At 33.2% G+C, this 11194-nt stretch overlaps 1 protein-coding gene across 1 annotated transcript; it reads left to right on the top strand.

Annotated features, from left to right (window-relative positions):
* Positions 1–6226: 6226 nt before the first annotated feature.
* Positions 6227–9915, top strand: LOC122318831 (probable serine/threonine-protein kinase WNK9). The gene is made up of 7 exons (XM_043136503.1): positions 6227–6600; positions 6694–6731; positions 6932–7159; positions 7310–7530; positions 7790–7947; positions 8051–8489; positions 8592–9915. The coding sequence occupies exons 1-7, from the start codon at positions 6526–6528 to the stop codon at positions 9665–9667; spliced, it is 2235 nt and encodes a 744-aa protein (XP_042992437.1). The 5' UTR covers positions 6227–6525; the 3' UTR covers positions 9668–9915.
* The last annotated feature ends 1279 nt before the right edge of the window (positions 9916–11194 follow it).

Genomic DNA, 11194 nt, shown 5'->3' with positions numbered 1-11194 from the left:
ATGATCAAAGTTGTCCAACGTCAAGCCTTAAATTAGACCAGACAAGCTACCATATGTCTGATATGTATGCATGGCACCATATACTATGATCGATATGTACACGAGAATATATGTGCCCTAACCTCCAAGCTCAACATGTGGCAACTTAATTGCTTAGTCATCTAGCTATTTGTTGCCTTTTTTTTTTTTTTTTTCTTTTTTTTCTTTTTTGAGAAAAATATGTACGTTGGCTCTTTTAATTTGATGATAAGGTGTCAATTTAAATATAAATATAATGTCTAAACTAGAATCTCATGATGTTGCATGTAGGGCTGAAAGTCGAACGGTTTGGTCCCGGTCTAATTTTTAAGGGACCGAAGGTATTCGGTCCGGTCCCGGTCCGGGGGTTTTTCACATCGGACCAGACCGAATAGATTAAAAAAAAATTATTATTTATATAATAGTTGTATATAATTAATTATATAATTATATATGGTATAAAAAAATATTAATAGTCTAATATAAATTATAGTTATACTTATACTAATATAGTTATATAAATCACTATAACTAATACTTCAACAATAGTTATAGTGACCTATACTAATAGTTTACTATTAATGCTAATATACTATCATATGATTTATATAGTTATACTAATCACTATAATTAATACTATGTATAGCTATAGAGTATATTTATCACTATAATTAATATAATTTAATTATCAATATACTTATATTTAATTAATATAATTATCACTATATTATAATTTATATAGTTATACTAATCATTATAGTTAATACTTATATAGTTATGCTAAAGCACTGATTCACCACAACTAATATTACTAATATATAGCTATATTAATGGTCTAATACTATTATAATTTATATAGTTATACTAATCATAATAAGTTAATAACTAAATCACTAGAAATATAACTATATATATTTAGTATGAATGTATTATTATATTCTTTAATATATAACTATAATATATAGTAGTAGTATATATTAATATATTATAAGAGTTATAGTATAAATATAATATATAAATTATAATATACTAAATCACTATAACAGTATAACTAATACTAATATATAGTTATACTAATAGTCTACTATTATATAGTTATACTAATAGTCTAATATTATATAGTTATACTAATCACTATAATTAAAACTAATATATAGCTATACAGTATACTTATATAGTTGTACTAATACTATTAGTATATTATATAGTCTAAGACTCTCAATTTTAATAGTCTATATAGTTATAACTAATATTAATATTTATATTAATACTAATAATATAGAATACAGTTATACTAACTAACTGATTCAAGTTCAACATAACTAATATTACTAATATAATATAGTCAAATTGAATTACTAATAGTCTAATACTAATACAATTATATAGTTATACTAATTATAAATTCATAATAACTAAATCAATGTAAGTCTATAACTATATTATATATATTTAGTATCAATGTATTACTATATTCTTTAATATATAACTATTAACTATAATACATAGTACTAGTATAACCGATCAAAAAAAATATATAGTACTAGTATATATATTAATGTATTAACATATTATAAAAGTTATAGTATCAATTATAATATATCATATATTTGTAAATTTATAATAGTATTAGTATAGTTAACTTAATATGTAATATGTTAGCATTAAATCACTATAACTACATAGAATATTAGTAATAAGAGTATTACTATTATTTAATATAATATTACATATATTATCACTATCATTACATATATTTATTAGTTATAGTATTAGTACTAGTATAGTTATTAGTACTAATAGACTAATAGTATTAGTTATTAATATTACATATAGTTACATATATTACATATATTACTATTATTATTACATGATATAGTTATATATATAGTTATCACTATTACTAATAGTAGTAGTGTATTATTAATATATATAATAGTATATTATATGTATATATATTAAATATGTCACAATATAATTACATAAGTATTAAACAAAATGTCATTGAAAAAAAAAAAAAACTCATAGGGTGGACCGAACGGACCGACTGGACCGGACCGGACCGAATGGGACGGGACCGGACCAGACCGTATGAAGTTCGGTCCGGTCCAGGGTTGGAAAACCCTGGACCGAATAGGTCCGGTCCGGTCCGTAAAACCTCTCCGGACCGGACCGAATTCACCCCTAGTTGCATGCGGTCCCTAGCTAGTTATATGTCATTTATATATATATTTATATCTTTTTTGTGTCACCACTTAAATAAAAACTAAAATAAAATGATCTTTTGTCAAATCGGGACCAAAGAGAAAACAGCGTGCAGGTGCAAATATATTATATTTAATTTGATAAGATGTCATTTGGGGTTAGTATCATTATAAGATCATTAATTGAGGAATTAAGTCAATATTTTGGTGATTTAATCCTTGAATTGGATATAATGCATGTTTAATTAGGTTTATATCGAATATATATATAGATGGACGGCCGGCCTCCAAGATTCGAGGAATTAGCTAATTAGCAATTAGGCCATGCATGTGGCCCATGCAGCATGCATGCATGCTGCTTCTGATCGATCTAGCTAAGTACTACGTACTTACAATTAAAAGATGATCATATGCCTACAATTTTAATTAATTAAGGTTAATTTGTGTAGTATATATTATAGCAGCTGACATTTTGAAAATTTATATATATATATATATATATATGTCCAAGAGATCATGTAGCTAGATAAGTGGACATGGACCCAGGAAAAGAATGGCAAGTATAGGGTTAAAAGTGCATATCGATTCTTTAGAGAGAGACAGATCAGAAGCCCAAATAAAAGCACAAATGCAAGCAGAATAAAAGCTCTTTGACATGCTTTATGGAAGCTAAGAATTCCTAACAAAGTCAAAGTCTTTGCTTAGAGAGCCTATGTAGGGATGGTTTACCAACTCTCCTTAACCTGAGAGAGAAGCACATTGAAGTTGAGGTTAAATGCAGTTTCTGCATGCCAGGATAATATGGAAGACCTCCCACGTACATGCCATCCTCTACTGCCCCATCCTTTAATTAAGACTACTAGCACATACACTCATCTTTGCTAAAATGTTGTACTAAGAACATGAATGTGAGAGATATTGCTCTCAGTGTGAAGGAAAAGGGCTCAGTTGAAGATCTGGCTAGGTTTTCTCTATTAGCATGTGGATTTTGGTATAAAATAAAGAAACAAGATGCTCCATGCATAAGGTATGTTTGGCTCCTACTCAGCTGATTCATGAGCATGCGTTATCAATGTTAAAACTTCATAAGAAATTGAAATATTCTTAAAGCTTAAAGTTGAAAACTTGCTACAGCTGAAAACCTCCGCCTAGGGACTTTTTGAAACTGAATGTAGATTGAGCAATGTTTTTTTTATCAGCATAAGGCAGGTGTGGGTGTAATTCTTTGCAGGGATATTAATGGAAACATTGTGATGGCTGCTAGCAAAGTGGAAAATGAGGTGAAAGACCCTGAAACCATTGGACTCCTTGCCATGTTTCGAGGCTATATACAACTTTGTGCAAATATGGGCATTGCTGATACTATACTAGAAAGTGATTGTCTTGATGATTCAAGAGCTTAAGAGTGTAACCGATTCACATTCCTTTCAAAGGGTCCTCATACAAGAAACAAAAATGCTTATGCGAATATTCAGAGTGTGCACAGTTTAGCATGTGAATAGAAAAGGGAATCAAGCAACTCATAGGCATGCTCGATATGTTTGAGATGTTGAAAACATTGAGATGTGGTGGCACAATATCTCACGGGCCATTTGGCTTGAAAAAAAAAAGACAATTTGTAATGTTTTCTTCTTAATAATATGAAGCTTTCCTATTTATATATAAATAAATTATTAAGCTTTCCTATTTATATATAAAAAAATAAATAAATAAATCTGAGGTTGAAGCTGGTTTTTGCAGTACTGACTATATAATACGTTGAAGATTTCAAGTTTCAACAAATGCCTACGACTAGCTAGTTTAATGATCATCTCTATATATTTCATCTTAAATGAAAAAAGTTTCGGTCTATTAATTCATCTCTATATATATTATATACGTATATATACTGAATATATAGCTAGTGTGTATATATATATATATGATCCCTATACCCTATCTAGCTAGCTATCTCTCTCTCTCTCTCTCTATATATATAGGCGTAGATACGTAGCTAGCTATAGTATATATACGTATCTACGCCTATAATATATATAAACGTAGTACGTGATGGTTTGCATGGGTTAATTTGTCTCCATCAGATGTTAATTATAAAGTCTTCACGCGCTAGCTAGCTAGCTTCTGGCAGGCTTGAAAATCATGATGATGATCAACAACTCTACCTAAATTCAACTAAAACAGTACTATACGATTAATACATGCATGCAGTTCATAATTATTAAGATTAATTAAATGCCGATCAAATCCTCAGACAACCTTTATATCATCAGTAACCCTAGCTTTTTTATATATAGTCGTGTTTGGATTGATGCATGAATTAAACTAGATATATATATAGTGCTTAATTAATTTATGATCTGTTAATCTTCAGTTAAGGTTATATATATTAGATATATATAGGTCGTTCCCCATATGCATGTATGTATATATATATATATATATATATGACATATGCTATTGTGTAAGCTTATAAACATACATTTATAAAAGAGCAATGAGAAAAAAAAAAGGTTTGTTTCGGGTACGTACTGGTAATATTTGCATGATCATCTACCATATATATACATGCATGCACATCATCGATAGTCCTGTTTGGATGTCGAGCTAAATTAAGATGATTTATAAATAGTAATCAGTTGAGATGGTAGAATAAATTTTGTGGGGTCTACCTAAAATAAGTTTAAATGTGTTTAGATGTTAAGATGAATTTAGATGTATTTATGAGAAGTTAAAAAAAATTATAGATCCTGCGGATTAAGAAGGTTGAATTGAAAAATATTGTGGATCTTACATGTAAAGAGGTTTTGAATTGAGATGAGTTTAATGATTTGAGAATTGGGTATTTAAATATTATATTCAGTTTAAAATTAAATTGAACTGAGTTGATGTCCGTCCAAGTTACAAGTTCCAATCTTTGCACTCCACCTCATTGAGCTTGTTGGCCATACTGCCCCCTTGTTTTTTGACCATGAGCATGAGAAAGTGCCTGCCAAATATGCAGCATATGACAACATCCACAAAGCCTCAACGCTCTATCAGCGAAGTCGCAGTGATTTCGTCATGCTCCATTCATTCACAGCCGTGTCGCCAAAGCCATCCATGTACCCAGACATTATAGGTAAGCTTGCTCTTCAAAACAAAGCACGCGGCCGCTCTTATCATCTTGCTGTTGAAAACGACGTAGCTATATAATATATAGGTAAATGCCAGATGATTAATTAAGCTGGTAATAATTATAGGCGGATACTATTCATCATCACATACCACACATTTTATGTATTAAAAAATTATTTTTTACTATTTATTATTATTATTATTTATTTTATTTTATTTTTATTAAACTAATTGAATTGTTCTACTTATTATCCATTCATCGTATACTTATAAGGTTAAGGCCGGTGTCTAGGGCTTCATGATTTTCGCTCGAGATAAGTACTATTGTAATCTTCTTGTCTCGCACCGGCCAAAATCTTATATAGTTGATCATCGTCATTATGCGGAAACAATTATTAGATCAAAGAAAATTTAAACTACTCTACTAATATTGTATTTTAATTTTTATCAGAGATTTGACTAACAACCCCTTCAAACCTCCTCTATCAATGTCAATATATTATTTATATATTTAGCCATTTTATTATTAACTTATAAAGACAAAATCACTACTTTACTATAATTATTAATCATGTTGATGGAAGAAATCCAAGATCATTAACAGCCAAATTAAGTTTAACATATGCATTTTAACTAAGATAATACGCAATGTCCTAGGCTACCATCAAATTTTAATACATTTTAATAATAATTAAAGTGTTATTTAAAAATTTTTATATCATATACCATCTATATGATATACTTTAATTTATAATATTTGAAAATAAAATTATATCACCTCAATGGTGTGCAGTGAAAAGACTTTATAAAGTAGAAATTGATACGCAAGACGGTAGAAATTGATATGTAAGACTGTACAAATCCGTGTTTCTACACATTTGCAGGCAACTGAAACAAAACTATATGGGTCTGTGTTTGTCACGTTCCGTCGTGGTTGGGTGGCTCTCTGTTCCTTTCCTTCAAAACATGTGACACTTTTTACAAATAATCCTCGCCTTTTCCCGGACTCTTCTCATTATTATTAACTCACGCCTCTCTTTCTCTCTCTCTCCCTCGTAAATATTTTTTTTTTTTAATGATAAATTCTGTGTGCATGTCAGAAAGGTTGTAGAACCAGAGTCACAGAGGGAAAGCTAGTCAGATGAATGAAAAAAAGAGAGCCAAGAATTCTGAGGAAAAGAAGTAGAGGATGAATGATCCTACCCATCTTGAATCGGAGTACTCTGAGTTTGTTGAAGTTGATCCAACTGGCAGATATGGCAGAGTACACCTCTCTCTCTCTCTCTCTCTCTCTCTCTCTCTCTCTCTCTCTCCACTTTGAGTCTTTAATATTTTTTGGCTCCTTCGTTTGTTGCAGTACAATGAAATCCTCGGCAAAGGAGCTTCAAAGACTGTGTATGAATTTTAAATCATCCTTATTTACCTTTAAGTAGATTTTCCTTCAAGTTCAATTGAACATTTTTTGGTCCTTCACTTGACTTGTTGCATACCCATCTCAGGTTTCTTCAAAATTTGAGCTCTTTTGGGCCTTTCTGATGGTTGTTGTGATTGGGCATTTGATATATTTGTCAGTTTTTGGTGTTTAATCATTGCAGTTACAGGGCATTTGATGAGTATGAAGGCATTGAAGTTGCTTGGAACCAGGTCAAGCTTTATGATTTCCTGCAAAACCCTGACGATCTTGAAAGACTCTATTGTGAGATTCATCTCCTTAAGACACTGAAGCACCAGAACATTATGAAATTTTACACTTCTTGGGTTGATACTGCAAATAGGAACATCAACTTTGTTACGGAAATGTTCACTTCTGGGACTCTGAGGCAGTAAGCGTTTTTTTTTTTTTTTGGAATCTTAGTGATTGCCTTGTCTATTTGCTTGTTTTTCCGTTACTTTTGCTCTGCTATGCGGGTCTGGGATTGGTGATTAGTTTTAAGGGTTCCCTGGTGTTTTACTTTTGTCATTATTATTGACAGGTATAGACTGAAGCACAAGAGAGTTAACATTAGGGCAGTAAAGCACTGGTGTAGGCAGATCTTGAAAGGGCTTCTCTATCTTCACGGCCGAGAACCTCCTGTAATCCACAGAGATCTCAAGTGTGACAATATCTTTGTTAACGGGAACCAAGGGGAAGTTAAGATTGGCGATCTTGGTCTTGCCGCAATTCTCCGTAAATCACATGCGGCTCGATGTGTTGGTACGTATAACACGTTCAAATACTACGAAGATTTTTGCTTAGATCATTAAATCTAGTCGAAATCTATCAACAACTAGAGCTAGAACGGAAGTTGGTGGAGACCTTGTTTTATATTCTGAATTTACAATGAAAGAAGAAGCTATATCTGTTCTAACTTCTTCTTTCCTATTTTAATCTTGCCGATAAATAGTGTATTTGAAAGGGAAGACATCTAAGGTAGAAGTTCACATGGTTTTACGGTTCTGTTTTTTCTTTTCAGGTACTCCGGAGTTCATGGCTCCGGAAGTTTATGAGGAGGTTTACAATGAGTTAGTTGACATTTACTCGTTTGGGATGTGCGTCTTGGAAATGGTCACTTTTGAATATCCGTATAGTGAATGCACTCATTATGCCCAGATTTACAAGAAAGTTACTTCTGTAAGTGGACTCTTTCTTTCCCCGTCACTCTCTACGCCGGCATGCTTTTATTTGTTTAGACAAATGAAGAAAAGGCTGGATTTCACTTGCTTTAGTTCTTTAGGGGAAAAAACCAGAGGCTTTGTACAAAGTGAAGGATCCGGAAGTGCGACAATTTGTGGAAAAATGCTTGGCAACTGTATCTCTAAGGCTTTCTGCGAGGGAGCTTCTGGATGACCCTTTTCTCCAGATAGATGATTGTGAATATGATTTGAGACCTGGAGGTTACGGTAGAGAACTAGATGAGACTGGTTCCCTTGCAAGGCAGCCGTTCCTCGAAAATAATTGCAGTGATAGCATATATAGTAATGGATACACAAATGGTTGTGATTTTGAAACTGAAAATGAATGGGGCTATCATCCAGTTGAGATTGAACCAAATGGAATTGAACTTTTTGAGTACCATGATGATGAACATTCTGAAGACGTTGACATAAGTATCAAAGGGAAAAGGAGAGAAGATGGTGGCGTCTTTCTAAGACTTAGAATTTCAGATCAAGAAGGTTGGAATCTCGTCTCTTGTCCTTTGACTTTATTTTAGTAGATTGCTTACTTTCCCTCCTCGTGGAATTAAATGTGGCACTTCAATTTCTCTCTCTTTCCAGGTCGTATCCGAAACATTTATTTCCCATTCGACATTGAGACAGATACAGCATTGAGCGTAGCGACTGAAATGGTTTCGGAACTGGAGATTACCAATCAGGATGTGACCAGAATAGCAGACATGATCGATGGGGAAATAGCTTGCTTGGTACCTGAATGGAGGACCGGGCCAGGAATTGAGGAAACACCCCACTTTGCTAATCAAAACTTCTGTCACAATTGTGCTTCCAAACATACCTCTAGCGGCTCCCTCATTGATATCCTGTCAAATAACCAAGGCATAAAGAACTTGCTTCTTCAATGCTGTAAACAGGGATGTGCTGCTATGCGTGGCCGGTTTGAGGAAATTACATTCCAAGCTGAGGAGTCTGAGCATCATGTGACAGAGGATGCACCAAATGTATCAAGCCAATCAGACTGTTTGCATTATCATGATATCTGGGCCCAGCATGACAGCCCCGCACTTAGTTCAGTTGGCTCTGGACAGGGCCACTCTGAAGAATATGATAAACCAGAGCAATCAGTATCAGCCGAGGATGAGATTGAGGGTAATCTGAATAATAATAATCCATCCAAACCTGGAAACTCGGTTCTAAATTTCTCAGGTTCCCATTCTATTTTATTGAAGCCGTCCTTGTATAGTAACTTATCAGAAAGTTATGAGAAAGAAACTGAGCAGGAATTGAGATGTCTCAAAGCAAAGTACCAGTTGGACTTGAGGGAACTCAGGGATCAACAGTTACGACTTGCATCAAAATCATTAATTTGTGGAAATGGCGAAAACAAAATAGATAATGGTCTTTTGGCATCTTTAGTATCCAAAACACTACAAGGGGATAACAATGGAACTCCCATGAAGTCTTCTGCTTATGATGGTCATCTTAGTTCGAATCACAGTGCTCATGTCAATAAGAGCTGCCCCGATTTAGGAACCCAAAGAGCCAGGAGTTGTCAGGGCACGAAGGATTCCCCTGATGCAGAGGATATCGTTGCTGCCAAGAGTTTCTACACAGGGTCACTTCTTCCACATTCTCTTCACAGGACAGTTTCTCTACCAGTTGATGCTATTGATGTATAAATCAATCTATAAGGTACTTTGGATTCTTTTGTTATCTCTCCATTCATAGAGGCTGCAACATTAACGAATCCACCCTTTTTTGGCCAGGCAATACCAGATTCACCAAATGTACTTTCATACTTTGAGTGTGTGTGTGTGTGTTGTGTCTCTCTCTCAGAGACACCCACCAGCACGTTCGTTGTCATTTATGATAGCAAAATAAACGGATGTGTGCTTTAGGCTAGAAGCATCTGTAAGTCATGTAACTATTTGGTTGAGTTTGTGTCCGTAAAACTTGATGGCCATGGTCTGCCAAACTTGGTCGAGTGAGTAGAACCAAAAGCTTTAATTAGGAGTACAAAACTATATATAAAAAAAAAAATGGTGGAAAATTGATTTTCATAAATTCACCTAAAATAAGAAACCCTTAAAATTTCATCCCAAGGTCCGCTTGGAGTGCCCATCTCCATCCCCATCTCTCTCACCGGAAACTCTACTGTACAATGCCCTCGTTTTGAGTTATTTATTATGGTACCACCCTAACCTATTTATAAGATTCAAAACTTAAAATTTCTCTTCTAAATGAAATTGTGTCATGTAAGCACTTTATAAAGTGTGTTTATAAGTAAATTCTTATTAATTTAATAATGAATTTCTCATGCTCTTACATTTCTTTTAATATGTATATAATAATAAGAAACATAATTATTAAGTGATGAGTTGGGAAATGAGAGTGTTTTTCAAAGGCATATGCTTTGCCTCTGATAGGCTCCCCACTTCATGTCTCAATTTTTTTTAAGAGCGGATTGAGGAGAATCAAAAACATATATATGGCCCACAAAAAGAACGATGCTCCATGCATTCTGATAATTTTGTAATGTGGATTAGCCACATCCACATGACATCAATATGGGATGGTCCACGCATTCAATTCACACAACCTCACTCTGACATATTAAAACTACACACAAACCCACCTCATAATCATGTCTTAGATTGTACAAAAATTGTACCTTTTGACCTCTACTTTTCTGGGTCACTGATCTCATGTCGTTGCTTAAAAAATTTTGACATCAGAATCTGATTTATCTTTTCACTAATTTAAATGCACAGCAAAATCCATGCCTTATGACTGAAATTACTTTGAGTTTCAATGACAACTATGCAGACCAAATGTATCAATATATTAGCTTAAGTGAGAATTTTTTAATGTCTTGTCAAATATCTGATCAGATTAAAGCTGTGTTTAATCAAAGATATGTTTGTCTTTTAATTTAAGGAACATGGAAAGATCTGCCTCCTTTTAATAAAAATCTAGCAGCTTTAAGCGTTGCATGTTTGCAAAAAGTAGACGTGAAGATATCATTCCTGTGGTCTTTAATGAACACAATGGCCAACTTTGATTCAAACTCTTTTTTTCATAAACGACAAAGCATTATCATCATTAATAAGTTAGAAGGTTGGATCTAATGGAAAAATGTGGAATTCACATACAGACATCCACTTATGAATAATTGAAAAGCTCGGCACTTTTTGTTTTTTACTTTT

Source organism: Carya illinoinensis, chromosome 8, assembly GCF_018687715.1.
Source record: "Carya illinoinensis cultivar Pawnee chromosome 8, C.illinoinensisPawnee_v1, whole genome shotgun sequence".
NCBI lineage: Eukaryota > Viridiplantae > Streptophyta > Magnoliopsida > Fagales > Juglandaceae > Carya > Carya illinoinensis.
Note: the sequence above shows the minus strand (reverse complement) of the source record. Positions and strands in the feature narration are given on the sequence as shown.

Bases quoted from the DNA above. Each gene is read 5' to 3' on its own strand.
- LOC122318831 (XM_043136503.1), top strand. From the start codon at position 6,526: ATGAATGATCCTACCCATCTTGAATCGGAGTACTCTGAGTTTGTTGAA. The intron at 7,531-7,789 runs GTACGTATAACA...TTTTCTTTTCAG, and splicing joins ACATGCGGCTCGATGTGTTG to GTACTCCGGAGTTCATGGCT. The intron at 8,490-8,591 runs GTTGGAATCTCG...CTCTCTTTCCAG, and splicing joins TAGAATTTCAGATCAAGAAG to GTCGTATCCGAAACATTTAT.